Raw genomic sequence first — 24,408 nt, 5'->3', positions numbered from 1 at the left:
CTCTCCACTAGTTGGGACAACCAGAAATGCCTCCAGGCATGGCCCCCAATGTTCCCTGGGGACCACTTGCCCCCATTGGCTTGGTACGTGTTGGGCATACTCTGTGCACAGGCTCTGGGGTGACCTCTCGGCCACCTGCACTGACCCCCCTCCCAACACCCAGTATTCTCATCTGCAGACGCTGTAATAGAAATGCCTCTTAAAAAATATATATATTTTTTTTTTGACAGAGAGACACATAGTGAGAAAGGAACACAAGCAGGGGGAGTAGGAGAGGGAGAAGCAGGCTTCCCAGCAAGCAGGGAGCCCAACGCAGGGCTCAACTCCAGGACCCCGGGATCATGACTTGAGCTGAAGGCAGCCGCTTAATGACTGAGCCGCTCGCCCCTTGAAATCCCTCTTAATAAAACATTTAGTTGCTGCCTCTCCAGTTCTCCTACCCTCCCAAGGGCGGGGGAGGCTTAAAACACTGGTGAGGGGCAGGTTTGCCCTGTGCGGCCTGTGTGTCTCACCCAAAACCATCAACCCGGTCACCCCGTCAGAGCTATGACTGTGCCCGCTGCAGACCGGGTCCTGGGAAGGCACCACAGCACCCAGAAAAGGTCCCCACGTGAGGAGATGATGACAAACAAGAAAACAAACACTTCTGCAGACGATTTCGGAGGGCGCTGGGGCCACAGAGAAGAGAGACAGCCTGATACAGAGGGACAGGGGCCCTGAAATAGGGCAATCACGGACAGCTCTGACGAGGAGGCGCCATCGGACCTGAGACATCACAGTGAGAAGGAGCCAGTCCGTGTGAGAGGGGAGAAGCCCATGTGTGAGGAGGAGAGAAGAACAGGTGCAAATGCCCTGAGGTGGTAGTGACTGTGGTGTGTTTTAAGGAACAAGAGGCCTGGAATGGCAGGAGAGAGTGAGCAGAGTGGGGGGAAGGGGTGGGAGACAGGGGCTGAGGTAGCAGGACAGGTGAACAGGTCACCAAAGGGGGATGGCAAGAATGGTCCTGGGTTCAGAAGGGTCCTCCTGGCTGTTTGGGGATAACTAGGTTATGGGCAGGCTAAAGGGGGGGTCAGCCAGGTCAGGGGAAGGCCATTTCCACTGTGAGCAAGGAAGTGAGGATGAGGAGGGAAGACACATTTCTGTGACTTTGGGGACTTTAAACACCCTGATGATCTTTCATTTGGATTCCCAAACACTGAGTCTGAGGATTCAGGGTGCCACATTTGTTTTTCACAATTTTCTTAAAGATTTATTTCTTTTAGAGAGAGAGAGAATGAGTGCACATGAGGGGAGGAGCAGAGGGAGAAAATCTTCAAGCAGATTCCCCGTGAGTGCAGAGCCCAACACAGGGTCAATCTCATGACCCAAGACCTCATGACCTGAGCCAAAACCAAGAGCTGGATGCTTGACTGACTGAGCCACCCAGGCGCCCCCAGTTTACAGCTTTTGAGCAGCTGTCTCCTCAGGGGGGTCTTGCAAAATCCCAACCATTTTTCTGCCTCTGAGTCTCCTAGCTCAAGAGTCAAAGTCCCAGAGTAGAGTCTGACTGGCCAAGCTCAGCCATACACCCACCCCTTAGGGCACCTTGATTGACAGTTGGGACCATTGTATTTGGGAAGAACAGGGGTGAGTGGCTGTGGCTTTCCAGGGGTTATCTGCAGGAAAGTGTGTGTGTGTGTGTGTGTGTGTGTGTGTGTGTGTGTGTGTGTGTGTGTTCATGCATGTGTGGCTATATTGGCTCCAAAATATGGAGGAAACTGCCAAATCAAAATGAATAAATATTTAGTGAACTATTTGTTTTTGAACGTAAATACCAAAATGTAGCATGATTCAACTAGTCAACTCTGGGACATGTTGGTTCTTAGTTATTTATCCATTATCGCTCATGCAGGATGTGGGTGGAGATGGGGGGCGGTGAAGACGTGCTGAGCGATGCCAGTGTCCTTAAAACAGCCCTGCCGATAGTTCCATCCAGATGGCTCCTGATGGGAGGGAGAAAGCTGCCCACTGGCCCTGGGTGCTGTGAGCCCCACTGGGTGCCACTTGCTAGGCACTTAGGACATGCCAGGTCCTATTTCACGCTCTTTACCCATGCCAGTTCCTTCCCTCCACATGACCGCAGGCAGTGGCTTACTCTCACGGCTGCCCACCAAGGCACAGAGGGGTGAAGTCACTCGCCATTCCGTGACCAGGAGGTGACGCACCAAGAGAGTCGAGCTGCAGAGACACGCTCTTGGCTGTTTTCCCACTTTGCCTCCAGTACCACCCAGAGAAGTAACTCATGGCTGCCCCGATGCTCAGGACAACACGGTCCCCCATCCCAGCCAGATCGGCTCTCCAGCATGGAGACGGGGCCCCAGGATTCTAGTTCGTTTCTAGTTGCGCAAACCCTCCATCTCCCTGGGACCCAAGATGATGCCTGCACCTGCCCTCCTCTGCCGGGTTTACCGCCAGCTATTCTGAGTCTCCAGTCACTGCAAGACCCAGCTTTTAGAGACCACAAATGCGATTAGTATAAGGCAATTTCAGTTAGATTCAGGGCTGGGAGAGATAACAGAAGGGCCTGCTTCTCCCATCAGACTCGGAATGGCTCCCCAGCAGCGCTTAACTCAGACAAATGGAGAAAGCAGCCAGGAGGGGGACAGGCGCATGGAGCTTTCTGCAAAGGGCTGCCTGCATGAGCCCGCAGGACCAGGAGGGAGGGTTTCAAGAGGACTTGGGTGTTAACCGTCCCCCCAGGGTAGGAGGTGGGAGGGTGGATTTTGACATCCGTCTCTGTGGGGACTTTATTAAATAAGGTATGAGCAGAGCAAGAAGTGGCTAGGAAGAGGGACCCATTGGTCATAATGAACCAACACTTAGTGGGCATCGGTGCTGTGCCAGGTCTAAGAACGGGCACATCCCAGAGATGTCGCGGGTTCCATTCCAGGCCGCCACAACAAAGCAAATGTCACAATAAAGCAAGTCAAATGAATTTTTTTTTTTTTTTTGCTTTCCCAGTGCATGTAAAAGTTATGTTTACATAATACTGTGGTCCATTAAGTGTGAGATAGCATTATGTATTTAAAAAAATGCACATACCTTAATTTAAAAATACTTAATTGCTAAAAAATGCCATTTTATTTTATGGCCAACCATCATCTGAGCCTCCAACGCGTCGTAATCACATATCACCGTAACAAATATAATAATAATGAAAAAGTTTGAAATATGGCACAGAGACGCAATATGGCAAATATGGCAACCCATGACACAGAGTGAGCAAATGCTGTTGGAAAAAGCACGCCAGGAGACTTGCTGGACACTGGGTCCCATAAGCCTTCAGTTCGTAAGCCACGCGGTGTCTGTGAAGCTCAGGAAAGTGACAGGGCGATAAGATAGGGTGTGCCCGTGTATGTGTATCGGTTCTTACAGCAGCCCACGAGGTAGACACTGTCATCATGTTGTAAGCGGAGTAACTGAGGCATCAGGAGAGTCAACTCATTGCCCAAGGACACACAGTGTTCAGCGTGGCACCGTAGCTCCCGGAGCCCCTTAACGTGGAGTCGTTTTGCCAGTGTCACCTGCTTTGGCACATGTTGATCCTTTTTGTCGCGATCACGTTTCCTCATTTATATCCCCAATGGAGCCGTTGGGCTGCGAATCGAGAGCTTCCCGCACTGTGCATGTCTTCTCCAAATCCTTCTACCTGCCCCTCGCCTTTCCACGCCAGCTAGCTTTTCGTTTCTTGCTTGCACTTTTATTTCTCTTAGCCAGTTCTCCCCTTCCCCAATCCACTTTTGTAACATGTCTCCGAGAGTTATCGTCAGGAGACAAGGAAACAGCCCAGCCACACGCTTTGTTGTCTGTGCATGAACTGAGTCACGGATGCCCGGGGATGGGTCGCCCATACTGTGCCAGCAGCCACGTGCCGGGCCACTGGTCCTGATGTACATCTGTTATTCACACAGTGGTTGCAGGACTGGAGAGCCAGTAGCGCGGTCTGTGCTCGGTGCAAAATTACAGGCCATGTACCAGGCGAGCTAAGCTGGAAGCATTCAGCTCAACTGTGGAAACCAACATTTGTGCGTATCAGGACCCTGCAAAGCAAAGACGGCCGGTGATCGGCTGCTCTGTTCTTGTCCGTGCTGTGCCAGCGTCGGGTCATGCCTTTGCACTGTGGACCCCCCTCGCTGCCGTGACCCACTTCAGAGTCCACTTCTGTATAACCGGCCCCACTTCCGGCGAGTTAAACCCAGCCCTGCTTCATATCCCAGAGGGATCCCTCACCCCACACGAGGAATTTTGTTCATAACGCCGAGGGTTGGAAAAGTCTTCCTGCAAAGGGCCAGATAATAATATTTTGGACGTACAGCCACGTGGTCTCTGTTGCAGTCTCTCCACTCTGCACGGGGTAATTTACATATTACTTAACAATATGTAAATGAATGGGTGTGGCTTCGTCCTGGTGAAAGTTGTCACAAAAGCAGGTGGCAGCCCGGACTGAGAGAGGTGGGCAAACCCCACTCTCCACTAAGCATCTCATCTTCTTTTCCTTGGGCCTTTTAATGGCAAGTGAAAGAGCTCAACTCAGACCAAGTTAAGCAAATAACAACAACCAAAAGTGGCGTGATGGGATTTATTGGTTGACGTAACTCAGACTTTCTCAACTTGGCCCTATTGACATTTGGAGACAGATAATTCTTTGTCCTGGGGGGCTGTCCTGTGCACTATAACATGTTTACCAGTATCCCTGGCATCTATCCACTAGATGCCATTAGTACGTACCCACTCAGCTGTGACAACCACATGTCCCCGGTGCCCCCATGGCTCCGAATTAGGAATCACTAGTAGAACAGAAAATGCTAGCATGAAGGTTGGCTTCAGGTAAGAGTAGACCCAGGGACTCAAACTAGTGTCTTTCTCTAGTCATCTCTCTCTCCTTCCTCCCTCCCCACCCCCTTCACTGCTACTCTCTTCCATGCTACTTCACGTTCATATAGACTCTCCCCTCTTGGTGACAGGATGGCTGCCAGCAGCTTCCAGTTTCTATCCCTTCAGCTTTGAGCCCATTGGAAGAACTTCTCTTTTCCCGTACCTCCCTAAAAATCTCAGGGCTCACTGTCATTGGCCCGACTTGGGTCACATGCCTGGCCCTGAACCAATGACAGAGTCAGGGGAATGTAGTGCTCTGATTGGTCCAGCTGAGATTATGCCTGCACCCCCGGGTCTGAAGGTCCGCCCATGTGTACTTAAGTCAGGAAGTGGTGGCACCATGGGACCACAGTCGGGACCGAGCAGGCTAAACAGAAAGAAGTCTCCACCGCCAGGTGGCAATCTCCACCCTGTGCCTGGTGCACGGGTGGCAGTGAATACTCCGTCCTTTCAGTTGATGCCAGCCTGTTCCCTAGGGGCAGCGCCAGCCAGCACATTATCAGTGGCCTTTCCTGGCCTGGCATTTAATTCCTCTTAATCTGCCTGCCAAGTTGTTCCTCCCCCGCACCAGCCCTCGGGTTGCTGCTCTCACTCTTGCAGCGTCCCAGCCATGGAAGCTCGGTGACTCCGGGCTCCAGCCGGGACATGGCTGTATTTTTAATCTTGATTTTAATTCCAGCTCATTCTCCTGGCTGTATCTCCCAGCCCTAGAGCCCCCGGGGCCCACGCTAATTTGCTGCCTCCCACCTCAACTGGTGCCGAAATAACCATTTTAAAAACTGCTTGGGGAAATCTAATCAAATGAGAGCAAAATCTAATTTGGCACTAAAAGCCTTTGACTGAAGCCGTGTGTTCTGGGGTCTTGTGGAGCCTGAATAATCAACTCTTTCGGGACTTTTTTTAAGGGTTGGGGGTTGGAGAGAGGAGAGAGATGTGAAAGGGGGGACTCCAGCAGAGGAAGTCGCCACAGACACTTTGATGCCGGTGGCATTGGGTGATAATGGGCAGGGGTGGGCTTCCCAAGGTGCCCCACTTGTCTCCCCGCCAAAAAAGAGTTATCCCACCAGCTGCAGCCAAGACTGAAACTCTGTAGCATTCTGGGTTGCACATTCATCAGGAAGACCTTGGTCCATATCTTTTGGGACAAACCATAGACTCACCAGCCACTTTTGGGAGACCTGGGAGAGAACCCAATTTTCCCAGCAGGGAATTCAGAGCGCCTTTACTCCTGGGCTTTCTTTCATTCATCTTTCTGAAATTACTTGTGATCTTGGGTTCCTTTCAGAATGTGTCCCAATTCCAGGAAAATGAAAACTCTGATGTATAATATTTCAGGGGACTTATAGACTCTTTTACGTTTCCCCGCCGTGCCCCCTGTTATTTCTTCTCATGATCTCATCCCTCTACCCTATAACATCATCTTCTCTCTCCCTCACTGGCTTCCCTGTGATCCTCAAATGCCCCCAAGCTTGTTCCTGCCTCAGGACCTTTGCACTTGCTATTGCCTCTGTCTGGAGCAGTTTCCCTTGTACTCCTGTTTACCTGACTCATTCTCATCAATCCTCAGTGGCCTTCCCTGACCACTCAACCCAGCGGTGCCTCCAGGGGTCCAACTCTGGCCCCTTGCTTGCAACACCATCCTTTTTTTCTTTCAGTGCTGTTTTTCCCAACAGCACCACCCTTTTTTGTCATAGTCCCCCTCTTGAATCTCCATCCCAGCAGGTCAGGGACCCTGGTGGCCTCACTCACTGTTGCCATTGCCTGGGACAGCTCCTGGCATACCATTGGGGTTTAATAGTTGTTGATATATGAATCCATTTATGCCCAAGGCAGTATTATCCCCAAATAGAGCAGTTTCATCGTGCTGCCATCCTGATTTTTACCATGGATGGGCACACTGATTTATTATTTCCTTAATATCCCCACCACCACCACCAGTCGTTTTACTCATCAGGCCCTCCATCTGTTTTTGTAAATAAAGTTTTATTGGCACAGAGCCACACCCACTTGTTTATGTATTGTCTGTGACTGTTTTCTACAACTATTGAATAGTTGCACTAGAAACCATCTGGCCCACAAAGCCTCCAACATTTACTATCTGGGCCTTCACAGGAAATGTTTGCTGACCCCTGCTGTTTGTCATTCTTCCCCAAGGAGGAGGAACAGGAGAAAGAGGAGGGAGACCAGAAGTGTTACCAGAATAGAGCTCCTTACATACAGAAAGACACATCAAACGTGAAGAGTAAGGTCTTTGAGGTTTAGTAGGTCTTATTTCCTGGACTGGACTTGATCTCTAGGGGCTTTTCTAGCCCTCCCTACGTGGTTCTTCTGCGGAAGAGAGGGGTGTGCAGGTGGCAGGGTTTCTCACCAGGAGACTGTTGACCTTCTACACGGGATGGTGATGCTCCGCGGGGGGCCATCCTGACCACTGTGGGGTGTTGAGCGGCATCCCTGGCCCCTCACCCCCTGGACATCTGCAGGGTGTCCCACCCCAACCTGTGGCAAAACCAGAAATGTCTGCAGACATTGCCATGTGTCCCCCGAGGGGCGAAACCGCCCCTGGCTGAGCCGCACTACTTTCTTTTTTTTTTTTTTTTAAGATTTTATTTATTTATTTGACAGAGAGATCACAAGTAGGCAGAGAGGCAGACAGAGAGGAAAGGAAGCAGGCTTTCTGCTGGGCAGAGAGCCCGATGTGGGGCTCGATCCCAGGACTCTGGGATCATGACCTGAGCCGAAGGCAGAGGCTTTAACCCACTGAGCCACCCAGGTGCCCCGAGCCGCACTACTTTCAGGGGACGGGTGCAGCAGTTTGAATCTTAGTGTTCCCAAGAGGGGAGTCAGGCCTTCTGCTGGCCCTGTGCTGGGATGCTGCTGCCCCTTACTCCAGCCCGCATCTTAGTCCTCACGCCCTGACACCCAGCCAGGCACCCGCCGCCTGGATAGTGGGTGTTCCCCGAGACTCAGAGTCGGGCGGCCAGTTTCCCTGCGCCTCACCCTCAGAATGCCAGGGTCCTCTCTGGCCTGGCTTTGCTCTCCCACGCAAAGGGATGCCCCACCCTGGGCCTTAACCCAAAGCTGCTCGGGACTCTCCCTTCCTATTTTCACCTCCTCTGGCGCCCAGATCCTTCCAGGAGGTGTTTCCTCCGCTTCCAACTTCCCTCCTGGCCCTGTGTGCCAGGGGAGAATTGGATGCCTGTGCTGCCCTGTGCTATGGAGATTTGGGCATGGCTGCTTAGGTCCTAAAGGGGCTTCCCACTCCCAGACGGTGCTGGTTACGTGCCGGGCCTCCAGGAAAACCCCCATGGAGGGCTCCCACTCCATCCCCACTCTCCCCACCCAGACCCAAGGCAGCTCTCCGTGCTTTCTCGAAAGTTCCAGGTAGAGGGAACCATCTCATCCTCTGCTGGCATCAGAGCCCAGCCCCAGTCCCCTCCTCCCTCTACGGATGTTCACCTCCCCTGTCTGTCTCTTCTCATCTTGGGCTCTGAACTGGCGCCCACTGAACACTCCCAGTTTGTCAGGCACGGCGCTAAGCGCCCTGCTGGCACCGTCTCTTTCCCTCCTTCAGCAGTCTGGAACTCTCCCATTCTCGAGCTCTCGGCGCCGTCTCCCGTGCGTCTCCCAGCCCCCGAGTCCTCATCCAAAGGAGAGTGCTGGCGCGGGGCCTCTGTCTCTGGAAAAACTCTCACAGATTTTTCTATTTCTTCAAAATGGCCTTATAGGTTATAATTATTAAAAATCATCCTTGCTTGTTGAGAAGCAAAAAGAACAAGGAGGTACCATAAAGAAGATCTGGTGTGTGACCTCCTCGCCTGCAGAGTTTGGGGGTACATCCCCTTCGAGGGGAACTCGGGTGATTTTCCTTACGTGAGCCCCGTCGCTGGTGTGAAAGGCGAATGTGGAGACGCGCGGATGTCCAGCCCAGTGGGGTTTTGGCAGGAGACAGAATGAGCCTGTCCCCCAAGCAGCACCCCCATGCCCAGCGAGAACCCCTACTTTGTTCTTCAACACCATAGATCGGGTTTGGGCTCTCTATGAACATCCTATGAATGAGATCGTACAGCATTCTTTTATCTCTGGTTTATTTCTCTTAACGCGACTAGCCTCTGTTACTGGGCACGGCACCCGTTGGTCCTGTCTCCTTCTGGAGTGGTATTCGTTCCCCTCTGCACCTAGCCAGCAGGGTCTTCAACCATGCTTTTGCTGATGGGCGTCTGCCTTGTTTCTGGTTACTGGCTCTCATGAACAGTGCTGCACATGACTTCGGGAATGAAGGAATGCCTTCCTGCTGAGTCAATGCCCAGGATTCGAATCACTGGGTCAGAAGGTAGGAGTGAGTTCAAGGTTAGCGGAGTCTGCCCGTCAGGGCCGCCCTGGAGATGGGCCAGTCTGCACGTCCCCTGGCAGGTGTATCGAGGGCCAGTTACTCCAGTTGGTATCGTTCATGGTCTATACTATCCATTCTGCTCACCGTGCCATAGACAGACTTCACAGAGCCCGTCAGCTTGAGTGGGAAAGAATCACGTCCTTATTTTTACGAACCTACACGGTCACTTAGCGTTGGCTTCCATTAGGAAGGTAGGACATGAACCATAGCACGAGAGTCTGCAATTTTGTCATCCGGAGCCATCAATGATATGATAATATTCCACAGCAGGGGTGGCAGAGATCACAAAATAAACTCTTTTCACTTATCGCTACTTTGAAATGACTGCTCTTTGCAAGCTAACATCTTTTTTGAAAGGGCGTTACTATATGGCAGATTCTCTTAACAGTTAGATAACCGTATTTCAGAATAACTTATTTTCTCTATCATCCTATATATTTTCTCACACCTCTAAAAGCATTTGAGGAGGAGGCTCAGAGGGTAGCACTGTTTTCGTACCCTGGGGACACAGTGGTCGGGGGACGGAGGAGACGTTTGCTCTCTGCTTTCTCACGTGGCCTCCTGATCCTTCTCCCCCCTCCAGCTTTCTTCGGAAAGTATCTTAATGAGTACAACGGCTCCTACGTGCCGCCTGGCTGGAAGGAGTGGGTCGGCCTTCTTAAAAACTCCCGTTTTTATAACTACACACTCTGCCGGAATGGGGTGAAGGAGAAGCACGGCTTTGACTACTCCAAGGTAAGTCCTGCCTGTCCCTGGCTGGGGGACAGTTAGGAGCGTGACACGGGAGCTTAACTGCCTGGTTTTGGGTGCGGGTGACCTTTACTTCCATGAGGGACCTCGAGCAGCCGCTGCTTCTCCGTGTGTGCATCTCTCAAATAATAGTCTGTGTCAGAGAGAAATGGTCACAGGAGGGCCAAGCAGGGTATTCTTACGGAAAGTGTGCGTACAGACAGTCCAGCCTGGTGAATGTTCACAGCCGGACAGGCACATGTCACCAGCACACGGGGAGGACAAGAAGCAGACTGTCACCGCCAGCTCCAGAAGTCCCCTCCCATAACTCCTCCCACGGGGACAGCCTCGGCTCCAACTTGCAGCAGGACACTGTTACTCCTGTGTCTGGCTCCTTTGGCTCCCCTCCATGTTGAGACCCATCCCTGCTGTCCTGTGGGGGTGTAGAACCTTCGCTCTCATCGTGGGACATTCCGCTGTGTGGTTGGACCTCAGTGTCTTTGTTTGTTCTCCGTGTCATAGTTTTTCTAGTCCTACTGATTTGTCTGATGTGAGACAGAGGACACAGATCGGATGTGGACAGCTCAGGGAATGCTCACGCCTGGGTGCAGCACCTGGGTCAAGATACAAAGCATTTCCGGCCCCCAGAGGCTCCCTTGTACACCTTCCCAGTCAAAAGCCCCCCGCCCCCCGAGGCACCCTCTGTTCCAGCTTCCATCAGCATGGACTGGATTTGCCTGTTCTCGAACCTCACATCCGTGGAATCACGTGATATGGGCTCTTTGGGGTGGGACACCTGTGCCAGTCCTCCCCACACCTGCACACCATCAGCAGCGCGTCCCCTCGTTGCCACGTAGCGATGTTGTGCGGGTGGCAGGTGTGAGTCGGCGCAGCCCCTGATGGACAGGGTGGGCCTGTTACGAACGAGGCTGCGGTGAACACACGGCTTTGCGCAGACGTTGGTAGTCTTCTCTTCTGGTTACACACCTGCGAGGAGAATCGCTGAGACGCAGGGTGGGTTCCGGGGTTGAACCAGCCGACAGCCCCAGCCAGGAATGTTAACGAGGGTTCCAGTTCCTCCCCATTCGTCAGTAACACTGGTACTGTCTTCTTCATTATTCTCTTGCACTGAGTATAGTGGCATTTCACTGTAGTCTTATCAGAAAGGTTGTCGAGGATCACCTAAGTTAATACACGTAGAGCATCTGAGAGCCCCTGCCATACAGTGATACTCACTACAAAGTAGCTCAAATCAGGACAGCAGACTCTCTCTGTAGAGGACCATATACTAAATATTTTACAGTTTACAAGCCGTACAGTCTCTGTTGCAAGTACTTAAGTCTCCTACTGTAGTGTAAAAGCCACCACAGGTAATGTGTGAACAAGCATGGCTTGTTCCAATAAAACTTTATTTATAAAAATAGACAGTGGCCCTGGTTTGGTCCGCGGGGTATAGTTTGCTGATTCTTGGCTTAAATTAGGAGGGGGGAAAGGAGGAGGAGGAGGAGAAGACACTGACTGTGATGTCTCATCTGAACTTCCCATTTAAAAAAAAAAAATCTGGACACCAGTGAATATTCCTGTCCCAACTAAATCTTCAAAGCCAACTTTCTATCTGCCTGCGGCTTTCTTGATCCAGTCCTTCTCTGCAGTGTTCTTCCCTTCCTTCTCCCTTCCCACTGTCACTGCCACTAGCCCTGGGCCTGGCTGACTGTCATAAACAGGGCTCTCTGGGTTAGGGTGATGATTCCTCGGGGCTGCCTGCCTTAGCTCATCTCCCTCTGAATCACTACACAAGGTCCCCCCCAGGCAGAAGTGACCGGGGCACAGGCAGTCACACACACAGGATAGCAAGTGGGAAGTAGGGGAGACAGTAGGGAATGGTGGGGACTGTGGAGAAATGTATCTAAGAGGGGGCAGCCAACTCAGATCAGGCCTGTCAGTCCCACGTAGAAAGGTGAGCCCAAGATGGCCAGGTTTTCTGATTTTTCAGCAGAAGCTACAACTGTATGCAGCTCCCGGTTTTGAAATATTGGCAACGCACTCAGACTTTCCTAACATCCTGCGTGAATCAAGTGTGCCTGAGGGCCAGACCCGACCCCTGGATGGGCCGCACTGTGCTGCTCGTCTGCCCGCTGCCACCCCCCACCCCCTGGGACTGTGCAGTGAGCTTCTCTTCTTGGAGGCAGCAGACTGGAGTTCGGAGCCCCACTTCCACACATTACGTTTCCTTCTTGGTTATGCTCCCTACTCCTAAGAGGCTCAATTCCCCAATCTGGAAAATGGGCACACCCCTGCATGAGTAATAATGCGCACATCTACTTACTGAGCACCTACGGTGGCCCAGTCCGCCTGAGTGGACTAGTTGGGTTTGGTTGTGTTACTCAACAACTCTTTGTTGAGAGCCTGCTCTGCGCCAGGCGCTGTGCCAGGTGCTGGGTGTTCAAGGATGAGCCGAGACAGACCCAGGCGCTCACGGTCTGGGATGTGGAGTGTTTCATTACCGGGGAGTGATGCACATGTGTTAGAGCCAGAACACAGCACCGTGTAAAAGCACAGGGATGCACACACGCGTGCGCGCACACACACACACGCCAGCCCTGTCCCCTGTTTCAGCACCCCCAGCAGGAGCCAGTTCAAGCAGACCAGCCTTGTCGGTTACTACAACCATCTCCAAATCTTCCCTAGTGCTCTCATGCCCTGAATTTATCCAAGTCTTCTCCATCTTCTCGTCCATGAATCCTTCCCCGAGGGCCCTAAGCTATAGGATTTATTCTTTCTTGCCTCAGACTGGCCTCTCTCAGTCACTTGGGAACAGAAACTCCACTCAGAATGGTTCAACTGAAGAGGAAACGTACCCGCCGATTTAACTCGTCCAGCAGTAATGGCATCAGATAGAGCTGGATCCAGGGGCTCAAACACAAAATCTTTAGGGGGTGGTTTCTCCTCTAAGCTCTGTTTTCTTCTCTCTCCAGCGCCATTTACAGTCACTCCGCTGCCTCCTTCCCCTCCTTTTTCCTCCCCTCCCTTTCTCTCCATCCCCCTCACCCTTTCCCTGTCCAGGTAGCAACATGGCTCTCCCTCTGTCCTCTCACCTACCTGTGCAGCTGCGAGTAAGGGAGTCTCCTTCCCAGGATTCCAAGCAAGTTTCATTGTGTCCCATTGGCTCTGGATGAGTCACATGTCTGCCCCTGAACCAATCAGTGTGCCCAGGGAGGGAGGCAGTGTTTCAAAGGGCTGTAGTCACATGGCTCCACTCCTGAGCAGGAGATAGGGTCCTCCGGAGCTCTGCCGGGCCCCCAGACCCTAGAACATCAACTGAGAATAGATCCCATATGAAAATGAAAAGCTTCAACGGAAGAAAGCTGAACAGCTGCTCCATGGCCTAAAAACACCCTATCCCACTCCCCTTCTGGGAACATGAGCACATTTGGGGATCCCTCCCACCTTTGACAGGGGATCATTACTAAGTGTCCCCTCACTGAGTCTGGTCAGTTCAGGCCCCTGTGGCAGAAACCACGTGTGACGTCACTTGGGCAGCACCCCCTCCCCTTGCTCTGTCTCTCACTCTGCACAGGGCAGGTCTCCATCCCCTCCCAGGTGAATTAATTCCAAAGTGCTGGTGAGGGGATTTATAAGCTAGAAATACAAATTGTAGTGTCTTAGGGCTGAACCCACTGCTTCCCTCCTCCTAGACTCAGCACAGGCAGATCCTCCAAAACCTAGAAAAATCCACCCCATCCTTGTTAAAATTCCTCACCATGTCCATGCCTGGTCTCAGAGCAGCCCTGTAATCAAGTTATCCAGGGACACTCAGAGTCCCTTTGGGGCTGACGACGGGACACACAGCGGCTGTTTTTCCACCCCGTTTCCTGCCACAGACACATCTCCCCTGTGAATGAGAGGAGCCCTGTGGGAGGATTCCTGGGTCCCCTGTTAGCGGAGGCCTGGGAACAGGGGGGATGGGGGCCCTTTGAGGTCAGAGCTGGCACAGGTCCAGGGTAAAGACCTGAGGCGGGCAACAGGCAGTGGGGACCAGAGTATCAGGAGAGAGCCAGAGGGAGCTGGGGGTTTCAGCAGAGGCCGAGCCGGGGAGCCCGTGCTCCAGCAGCCTGAGGAGTGAGATAGATGTCTCTACCCGGGTTCATTGTAGGCCTCAGTGGCTTCAGCAGGTGGTCCAGCTGGGGAAGAAGTGACCGTCCTTCCCTCGTTCCTTCATAAGGCCCTTTGAGGACTCAGTCCTGAGTCACTATTCCCAAGGCCAGATGCCCTACAAAGGGTCCTGATGGCAAGGTAGACAGAGAGGCAGCGATGATGAGAGAGGAACGATACAGCGCACGTGCTGAGAGCCAGAGAGGGCTGGAGAAGGTGGGACGGGTGGCGGAAGGAGCTAGGAATGACTAGGGTCAGACTGCAGAAGAGGCTTCCAGGTGGGGAGTAGACGAGGCCCAGGTGGCACGAAGGCCCTGAGGGATGGCATTCTCTAAGCTTGGACGAGACCACCCGTTGATCCCGAATTTGTGCTTCTCTGTTCCAGAGAAGCCTCCCTCGTGTGCAGGAGGGGGCGGGTTGAGCTGCTGCTTGCAGCTTTGTTTGTTATCGAAAGAAATCACTGAAGGCCACCAACGCGGGAAGTGATTAAGTGACCACGAAGGAAGCCTACACTGCAGGATTCTAGAAAAAGACAAGGGGGATCTGTGTGTAAAGGGCTGAAGGCAAGAGCATGCTGCAGAGAGAGCTCCTCCAGACCCCTGTTCAGATGACACCTACCTTGACCACCATGTGTCAAGGGCACCCCCTGCAGCTGATAACCACTGACGCACCACACCGGTGTGGAGCACTGGTTCACTTACGGCTGTGTCCTCGCATTAGAATACAAGGCCCTTGAAGGCAGGCACGTGTGGATTCGTTGTGTTCCCTGCCGTGTTTGTTGAATGACTGAATGAATACGCACAGTGTGATCTGATCAGCCTGAACGAGATGCCTAAAGCAGTGCTATAAGGCACGTAACAACACATCGGAAAAAGTGCTTCCTGGTACGGGACAAAAGGGGCCAAGATCATAAGCAGGGGTGAGGAGTGACGAAAGGGAACCAGATTTGTTTGGACGGTTTTCAGCTTCGTGTGGAAAACACAGGCATGTGATTCTTGAGGAAGAATGAGTAGCGCTAAGTTAGACGTAACATACAGCGGATCTGGTGAAATCATTGTACGTGATACAGAACTGATCCATGTGTTTCTCGCCATAGCCTACACCGCATATGCCGTTACTCTTCAAAACAGCACGAAAGGAAACTGAGGCATAGAGAGGCTAAGAAACGAGGCCACACGGCTTGTAAGTGGTAGAGCTCAGGATTCAAACCCGGGCCATCTGGCTTTCAAATCTGTTCTCTGAACTAGGGCCCACCAAGTGTTTTTGTCGAAACTTTGAGCTTAGAATGGTTTTTATATTTCTAACTCATTGGAAAAAAAAATCCAAAAAAAGAGCAGCTTTCATGACACGTGAAAATGACATGAAATTTACAATTCACCAGGCCTCTTATTTTACTGGAGCGCAGACATGCCCGTTCATTTACGTGGTGGCTGCTTTCCTGCTGCAGTGACAGTGAGACATCTAGCCTGCAAAGCCTCACACATTTCCTAGCTGACCCTTTATAGAAGAGCTTTGTTGATGCTTAGTGTAAACCACCATATACTCATTAATAACTTTGTGGGAGGGAAAGCGATAGAACAGATAAAAAAGTACAAAGGCCTGAGGTCTCGCTCTGAGTACATTGCTTGTTAGTTTCATGACCTCAGTTTCCCCATCTGTCAAATGGGCACAAAGTCCACTTCTCAGAGTGAAGGTCAGTTGAGCAAACATGTGACAACAATCAGAGCCAATGTTCATCGTGGGTTTTCTCAGCACCGGGCTCCTTGCTGAGTGCTTTTATGCATATGCCTGGTGCTCATACCACGATCTGGAGGAGGGACTGTTATTGGGCCCATTTTTTAGATGCAGAGACTGAGCTGCAGCAAGCTGAGTGGTTGGCCCACAGATAACAGGTGAAAAAGCTGGGGAGCAAGCCCAGAGTTTCTGATTCCAGAGCCCTTGGTTTGATGAAATACGACTGCTCCTTAAAGCGATGTGACTCTCTTCTGAACACAGACTGCTGTAGAAGCTTCCACAGGGGCGGGATCAGCTCTAGGATTCAGAATAAAAGTTAGACAGACCTGCTGCCCGGGGAGCCAGAGGCTCAGAAGAGGAGACCCTCTGTTACAGGTTGACTTGCATATCAAGTCAAGAGAATATCAAGAGATGCGCTTGAGGGCTGCCTCCTGGAGGAAGGAGGACAACCTCCCTCCCCTGCCCCACCATCACCCCTCCAGCCAGGTCTCGGGAGCAAAGCCATCATTCTCAAGGCACAGCTCTAAAGCAGCTCATATGGGCTGCCCAAGCGGAAAAGTTAACTAGCCCTGGGAACCAGGAGACTCCGGCTTGCGGGGATAACCTGAGAAATTGAGAAATTTGGGGTGAGCTGGCTTATCTCACCCAAGTTCAGACAAGAGGTAGAACCCCAGACTTCCGTGGGGATAAAGTGTGAGGATCTCCCAGGGGGCACCCATGGGACACGTTTCTCCGGACACCCAGGTCCCGGCAAGAAGAGGAGCTTCCTGTCATGCCAGCTGTGGTCCCCTCACTTGTCCTTACAGTCTCTGTCCCCCATTCCCAGCAGCCAGAGATAATCCTAAGCGAGTGAAAACTTCCTGTCCCTCCCAGGTCCTCTGCCTTCTTGCTGCTAATGAGAATGCTTTTCCACACCCCGCACAGGACTGTGATCACTATGGGGACGGGGACCCGTGACCATGTCCCAAGCCCTTAACAGGAAACCTGGCACCCTGGGAACAGCCACCCAACAAGTATTTGTTAAGTGAGCACATAAATGAGAAACAGCAGCAAAGGCCAAGCCTGCAGAATGAGGCATGGCGTGAGACGGGCCACCCTGTCCTGTCACCGAGCTCCCCAGGAGTACGCCCCACACCCCACAGGCTTCCTTGGCTAAATGACCGTTTGGGGGAAATGGACACTTTTGCTCAGAGCTGCAGGCTAGCCGTCTCCACAGATGCACTGGGTTCCTCTTGGTTTACTGATCTAGGTCGGAGGTCCTGATGGAGAGGGGAGGCGGTGTGGCTGCTAAGCTCCAGTTAGGAGCAAAGTCCCCAGAAGCTGGCCTCACTGCCCCCTGCACGGGCCTGGCCAGGAGGGCCTCAGGGGAGGTCTAGCCCCTCACCTAGGAGAGCAGGAGTGGGCCTGGCACAGGGCTACAGAGAGGGGAGTTCCTCATAATCTATCAGCTGAGCTCCAGGTTCTAGAAAATTCACTTTTTAGCCTGCTTGGTCCCCTTCCCTGTCTCGCCCTTCCTGCTAACAACGCACATCCTTGACTCCTTCCTGGCTGACCCCAGCACCCAGTTCAGCTTGTCCAGAACTTAGCACTCTTGTCTTCGCCCTGACATTTTCTTTTCCTGCCTTCGCCCTGACATTTTCTTTCTCCTAGACCCTCCCACCCCATCTCTGTACCCTTCACCCAAACCAGAAACCAGGTGGCAGGGCGTGAGGTGGGGGAGGGGGGTGTGACTGCCCCTCTCCACATGTAGCCAATGGACACATCCTGTCTATTGAATCTGCTCCCAGCCGTGACTGGACAATACCACTGCCCCCCAGCCCAGGTCCCCTATCCCTCACTCTGATGTCTGGATGCTCCGTACTGTGGCCAGAGAGCTGTCGTATCCTCGTGGGCCCGCCTGTGGCTCACAGCCCACCCCTGGAATAAAGGCGGTGTCCCCTTCAATCCACATGGACGGCCAGATGCTGTAGCCAGCGGAGGTCGGCAGAGCCTTAGCTGGCATCCGAGTGGCTTTGAAGAGGACCCCAGAGGGTGGGTGCTCTCAGATACGCGGGAAATCGGCCACACCACCAAGACAGCCAGTGTGAGCCCGCTTGTCAGAGCTGGCTCCGTGCAGGGCGCCCTGTCAAGGGCTTTTCATCTCCCAGCACTTGAGCCCCTCCTGGCGGCCTGAAGAGGCCGAGCCGCTCATCCCAACACACATTTCTTTTCTTTTTTTTTTTTTTTTTTAAGATTTTATTTATTTATTTGACAGACAGAGATCACAAGCAGGCAGAGAGGCAGGCAGAGAGAGAGGAGGAAGCAGGCTCCCTGCTGAGCAGAAAGCCTGATGCGGGGCTTGATCCCAGGACCCTGGGATCATGACCTGAGCTGAAGGCAGAGGCTTTTAACCCACTGAGCCACCCAGGCGCCCCCCAACACACATTTCTAAACATGTGATATCACAGGCCATAGGAGCCCCTGTGTCACCCTCCCCGGGAGGTAACCAGCCCCTTGCTAAGAGCCGTGGATGCCTTCATTCTCTATTGCCTATGCAGATACCCCAAACAATACGTAACATTTGGTGAGGCTGTCGCCTGCACACAAATGTGTTGGGTCGTGCGTGTCACTCCACGGCCTGCTTTCCTCACCCAGAGCCAGGCCGGTAAGGTCTGTCCGTGTCCGTCCAGGTGGCTCGAGTTTGTGCTTTCCAGGTGCTGGATCATTGCACTTTAGGTCTCTCCTGGGAAGGGACGATCATGGTGGCTTTTCAGAAAACACGTTTAATCACAGCCAACTAGGCACGTCATGCCAAAAGCAAGCACTGAGGATGGACGTATTACAGAGAGCGGCGGCGGCCCTCCCCGTGGCTCCCCACCAGCCCGAGGCAGCAGGTTTCAGCTGCTGGTCCCCACCATGCCACATCCGTGGGTCCCTCTGTCCTTTTAAGAACTTTCCCAGCCCCTCCAAGCCAGGCTCCACAATGTAGCAGGAGCTCTTTGATTTAGGTGACCTATAACGTTATTTTTATGTGATAGGTTCTACAGAATCCTCATAGAAAACCTTTTGTTATTCTCCAAAACTAGTCATAAAAAGTACTGCAGGAAAAGTATACAAAGTAGCAAGTAACTTTCTCCCCCATCTCTCCCTCTATCCCAGACCCCAGTTAGCACACGGATATCTGTGCTTCTAGATTCTTCTTTGGTGCTCGAAAGCAGATGGAGTTAGGGTTTTGGCTTCTCCTCTGCACCCTGCCACCCTCCGTCCCCACAGAAAGATGGGATTTTCCTGTTTTGAGAGTAACTCACTCTTTCCCCCAAAAGTGTGACCTCAGACAGCTTTCCATCGCAGTAACTACGAACTTGCTTCCCTGCAATGTCTGTCCAGCGCTGCATTGTATGAAAACAGCGTGAACTCATTAATCACGTCCCTGTTGCTGGTCACTGCCAATACATTTCTGCTTTATGAACACAGCTGCAATGGCCGTCCTTGTGCATCGGTGTGATGTCAAGTGTCCCTGAGGGCGTGTCTTGGAAGCCCAGACACACCCGTGGTGTCTGTCCTACAATTCACTTCAGGGTAGAAGCTGTAGCCATTTCTTGACGTTTTTGTCTGTAAAATACTACCTCATTTTGAAAGTGATCATTTCGGACAGAGCTGCTCCCCAAGGAGCAGCAGGTAAATTTTAGGAACTCGTTACCTTCTTGAGAGATTAGCAGCTAAAGATTTTTACCAAGTTTAAGACTCGTTTAGGCAAAGCTCAGCTTCTTAGCTGAGCTTTTAAGGCCCTCGGTTTCTGCCTGTCCCTCTTCCTCCTGCTCCTCTCTCATCCTGCCCGGTGTCTAAGCAGGTCTCACCTCTCGGGCACACCCCCCTTGCCTCTGTTTGTGCCGCTCCTTCCTGATGACATTCCTCAAACACACAGCGTGCTCATTTTCTGCCTCAGGGTCCCTGCATCTGTTGTTCCTTCTGCCTGGAACGCTTCCTCTGGATCAGTGATTCTCAGCCCCGGCTGCACACTGGAACCCCTAGGAGCTTTTAAAAAGCCCAGTGCCTGGGGGAAAGCACAGACCAATTAAACCAGCACCTCTGGCAGTAGGCTCACACCTCAGCAACGCTCCCCCGTGGATTCCAGAAGGCAGTTGAGGGTCAACCCCAATGACAAAGATCTTCCCATGCCCAGCTCCTCATCACTCAGGACTCAGCCCCAATGTCACCTCCTCTGAGAGGCCCTCCCTGACTGCCCCAGCTAAAGTATGCCCCACTCCAGCTCCTTAGTCACACCTTATTTCCATCATCCCTCACACATTTGTCCCTGTCTTGGTTCTGGGTTTACATGGTCGGCTGCTCCTGCCCCCAGCACAGCACTCTGGGAATACAGGGATGGCCCCACCCTGTTCCACAGTATTTCTGGAACCTCCAAAAGACTTCCGGTTTAGGAAACAAGACTCAGGAGGCCTGGGTGCACTATTTACCAGCTGTGTGACATCAGGCAATTCACTTAACTTCCCTATGCCTTAATCTCTCTGTTCTGGAAAGCAAGAATTCGCATCGCCCCTACTTTCTGCAGTTGTACAAGAATTAAATGAACTGATACAAGTGAACACAGAACTACTCCTGGCATTCCGTGAGCACTCAAAAGTGTGAGCGAGTATTATTTCTATATCCATGACAAGTGGAGGACAAAACACAACTTCTCCCCATCCTCCCTAAGCCCCTCTGCTTCTTTTTCTCCATTGGCGCCATCTCCTTGCTCACTGATTGGCTTTCTGCCCCTGGACGATCAGCAACCACCCCCCCCCCCCAGGGATGGGGCAGGGACTGTCCGGATGAGTGCGGTGCCCCAGCTCCTCACACGTTCTCCTGTCTCTCCCCGCCCCCCCCCCCCCAGGACTACCTGACAGACCTCATCACCAACGACAGCGTGAGCTTCTTCCGCACGTCCAAGAAGATGTACCCGCACCGGCCCGTCCTGATGGTCATCAGCCATGCGGCCCCCCACGGCCCGGAAGACTCCGCCCCCCAGTACTCGGGCCTCTTCCCCAACGCGTCGCAGCACATGTAAGCTCCAGCACCCTGCCCGCAGAGCCGCTGGGTGGCGTGAGGGTGGGAGGGTCAGGCTTCCGGATGCTAATGGCATGACAGGGACAGAGCTGTGCCTTGTCTCGAGTCCTCCTGGTGCAAAGCCCCCAAGAACGCACTGCTCACTGGGGGGTGACACGGGATGCAAATCCAGCCAGGATGGCCAACGGGCCAAAGCCCGCAGCAGGTGTTAAGTCAGGACCCTTGTCTTCCTCTGACCCCAGGAGGTCTGTGCGTGCATTGTGGTATAGTGGGTTTCCTTTGTTGTCCTGTCTATTTTATGCATTTCAAATCGTTTTTTTGAGAAGGGGCCATAGCCTCATCAGACCGTGGGTACATTCCACAGCCTTTCCTGAGCCGTTGGCCACGTGGCAGGCTCCATGCTGAGTCCTTACACCGCACCGAACCCCTGAACAGTCACAATGACCCTCGAAGTGTGATGTATCCATTCCTGTGTAACGATTACCCCGACACTGAGCAACTAAAACCACAAATGTGTATTCGGTCACAGTGTGTGAGTCAGGCACCTGGGGGCGGCCTGTCCGGAAGATTCTAGCACCGGTTCTAATCCAGGTGTCCAGGTTCTAATCCCGGGCTGCAGCCACCTGCGGCCAGCCTGGGACGCGCCCCCACGGCAGCCCCTCGGCACCAGCCTCTCCGGAGGGTTGTTCGGGTGTCCTCACCGAGTGGCAACCAGCAGTCTTCCTCCAGAGCAAATCATCTAAGACGAAGGAATGGACTCGGGGGCCTGGGGTAGGCAGAGAGAGGTCGAGATGGAAGCCAGAGTCTTTTTGACGTAATCTAAAAACAACACACCATCGCTGTGCTGTTTTCTCGTGGCCGCACAGACCAGTGCTGCCAGTGTGGGAGGGGGGACACAGGGTGTGGATGCCAGGAAGTGGGGCCATCGGGAGCTACCGTGGAGGCTGCCTACCACACCTGGCGTTCCCAGTTCACAGATGAGAAGACCGAGGCACAGAGAGGCGAGGTAACTCGGGGCCGGGAAACCACAGAGCCAGATTGGGTCCTGCCCCCAGCCCCCCACCCGCCATCTCTCTACCCACCCTTCCGTCCTCCTCCCTCCAGCTGGCTAGTAAATCTCTCTGGAAAGTTCTCTCTCTCCCTGCCTCCAGCCACCTCCTGCTTAGCAGTGAGTGATACCCAGCAGCCCTTGCTGTGACATTGGGGCGACAAGGACAGGGCAATTTGGAATCCGCCTGAATATTCTGGGTGTTTAATTGTCATTATAATCAGACTGTGTTGCCCTCCTCGTCCCCTCGCTGTAATTACTTTCTGACAGCGGCCAGAGTGGCTCCGAGGGGAGGAGGCAGTGTGCTCACCTCCCGATCCCCTGGTCTTCCGGGAAGAGATTGGACAGATGGTGAACGGCGTTCCAGGGGCCGTGGCGTCCCCTCGCTCCCCCGCCGGCAGCCATGCCTCTCTGCACACCTGAGTTGCCCGCCCGCACCCCCAGCCCGCTCTGAGGGGTGTGGGCAGCTCAGCCCCACCTAGGGAGACGCCAGGGGTGGGGAGCGGAGGGGCAGGTCGGCTCAGCTTCTGCGGCTTCTCCTTTAAAAGAGGTGCAGGCATCCCTCCTCCCCGGCAGCCCTCGAGTTTCATGAGATTGTTTGACATTGCCTGCTCATTTATTTTCCCTTTGAAATGAAAATTATAGAAATTGAACATGAGGAACGCCTGCTATTACTTACCCAGAGAATCCCCGCCGCCTTGTAAAAGAGGGGTATGTTTGGAGGGCTCTCCTGTCTCTGGGGTATAATCATTTGCAAAACAAAACCAAAAACCAGAAACTTCTGCAGCTGGGATATTTAATTATGACAGGCAAGGAGGGGGGTGAGGAGGAGACAGGGCCCTGCTGGTGGGTCAGAGTTCTAGATCTTTCTGTCCAGAGGCTCCTGTCCAACTGCTGCCCAGTCAAGCTTGGTGTCCCCTTCTTGACGTGGACCTCGTGGGCTCTCCCAGATGCTGCCTTATGCGGGGTCCCACACCACCTGCCCGGGGCCACTTCGACGCATCTGGGCATACGCACGAGATGCAGACAGAGACACACAGACTCACACGAACACATACGTGCCCACACAAACATACAAAGATACACATAGATACACACGTAGATACCCAGACACACACAAAGGTACCCAAATGCACACACCAACATGAACACAGGTACCCACGGACACAGACACCCTCACAGACGCACACATACGCACAGGCACAGATACGCAGACACAAGCATACAAATAGATACACAGATACGTAAACACAAGCTCGGGTACACACAGATTACATAGACGCAGACACACAAGCGTGTAAACACAGGTCCACACCCAGATACACACAGACACACACGCAGACAGGTGCACACAGAAGCATACAGAGACACCCCAACCCCCACTAGCGCCCAGAGCTCCCTTTGAGGTGTGGCCCTGGCGGCGCTGACGTGGGTGTCAGGCGGGCTCCAGGGGCACAGTGAGGGGCGGGAGGCGTGTCCTCCTCCCCAGCAGAGGGGAGCGGTGCCGCCTTCAGGCCTGTGGTAAACACACCACACATTCCTCAGATGCTTGAGGAGGTGAGGCTTTTCACTCTTTGTTCCGGCAGCAGCTGGGTTCCGGTGAAAATGCGACCTCCTGCCTGGAGGAGCCTGGCCTCCTGCGGGTGACCAGCAAGCTGGCCCAGGCCTGAGAGGGGTCCCCAGCCCCTGCGGGCTCCCAGCTCTGAGATCCTGAAGAGGGCTCGGAGAAAGGGCTTCAGCAATCCTTCCACTGCGGGCCAACACTCACCCCTCACTGTTCTCAAGGGCAGACACCAGCCTAATAGACTCTAATAGATTCAGGGATGATTGCTCAAAATTGCATCCTGGAATCCGGCCCCTTGGGCCTCGGGGAACAATTTTCCCATACCATCGAACAGCTCCGAGGGCGTGTCTACGCAGCCCCTACCCCCAGCAGCTCCCTTCCAGCTCCTCCGTGGGGGAGGGGGGCTTGTTCCTGGGAATGTTCTACATGAGGGTCAAGCCCTAAGCATGCCCACAGGAGAGCCGGGCCTTGCCCTTGATCAAAAGAGACCTGGGGGGGGGGGGCGGGATTTAGCGGTGGGAGACCAGCCAGGCACTCAAAGCAAAGTCCAGAAGGAATCTCCAGGCTTGTGACTCACCCCCACGCGACCGAGCAGCGGCCTCCATAACGGTCAGCAGCGTCATGCCCTCTCCCCAAGCACCCTGAAACTGACACCCCGGGCTGCGGACGTCCTGGTGGGGCAGGGGAGGCACTGGGAGCTTTCTGCCCTGTCTGCAAGGCTCGATCGCCTGCCCTCCCTCCCCGCTCGCCACCCCTTGCCCCCTTCTTAGCCGTTTTGATTTTTTTTTCTAAATATTTTATTTATTTGACAGAGAGAAATCACAACTAGGCAGA

At 53.2% G+C, this 24,408-nt stretch overlaps 1 protein-coding gene across 6 annotated transcripts in view; it reads left to right on the top strand.

The window, feature by feature from the left end:
* The window catches only part of SULF2 (sulfatase 2), a 114,121-nt gene that overhangs the window by 65,622 nt on the left and 24,091 nt on the right, over window positions 1–24,408 (top strand). For all 6 annotated transcript variants that reach the window (XM_045981228.1, XM_045981230.1, XM_045981231.1 and 3 more), the window contains exons 4-5: window positions 9,888–10,039; window positions 20,790–20,959. In XM_045981228.1, the coding sequence (XP_045837184.1) occupies window positions 9,888–10,039; window positions 20,790–20,959 (322 nt within the window). The remainder of the gene's footprint in view (window positions 1–9,887; window positions 10,040–20,789; window positions 20,960–24,408) is intronic.

Source organism: Meles meles, chromosome 16 (assembly GCF_922984935.1).
Source record: "Meles meles chromosome 16, mMelMel3.1 paternal haplotype, whole genome shotgun sequence".
Lineage (NCBI taxonomy): Eukaryota > Metazoa > Chordata > Mammalia > Carnivora > Mustelidae > Meles > Meles meles.
Note: the sequence above shows the minus strand (reverse complement) of the source record. Positions and strands in the feature narration are given on the sequence as shown.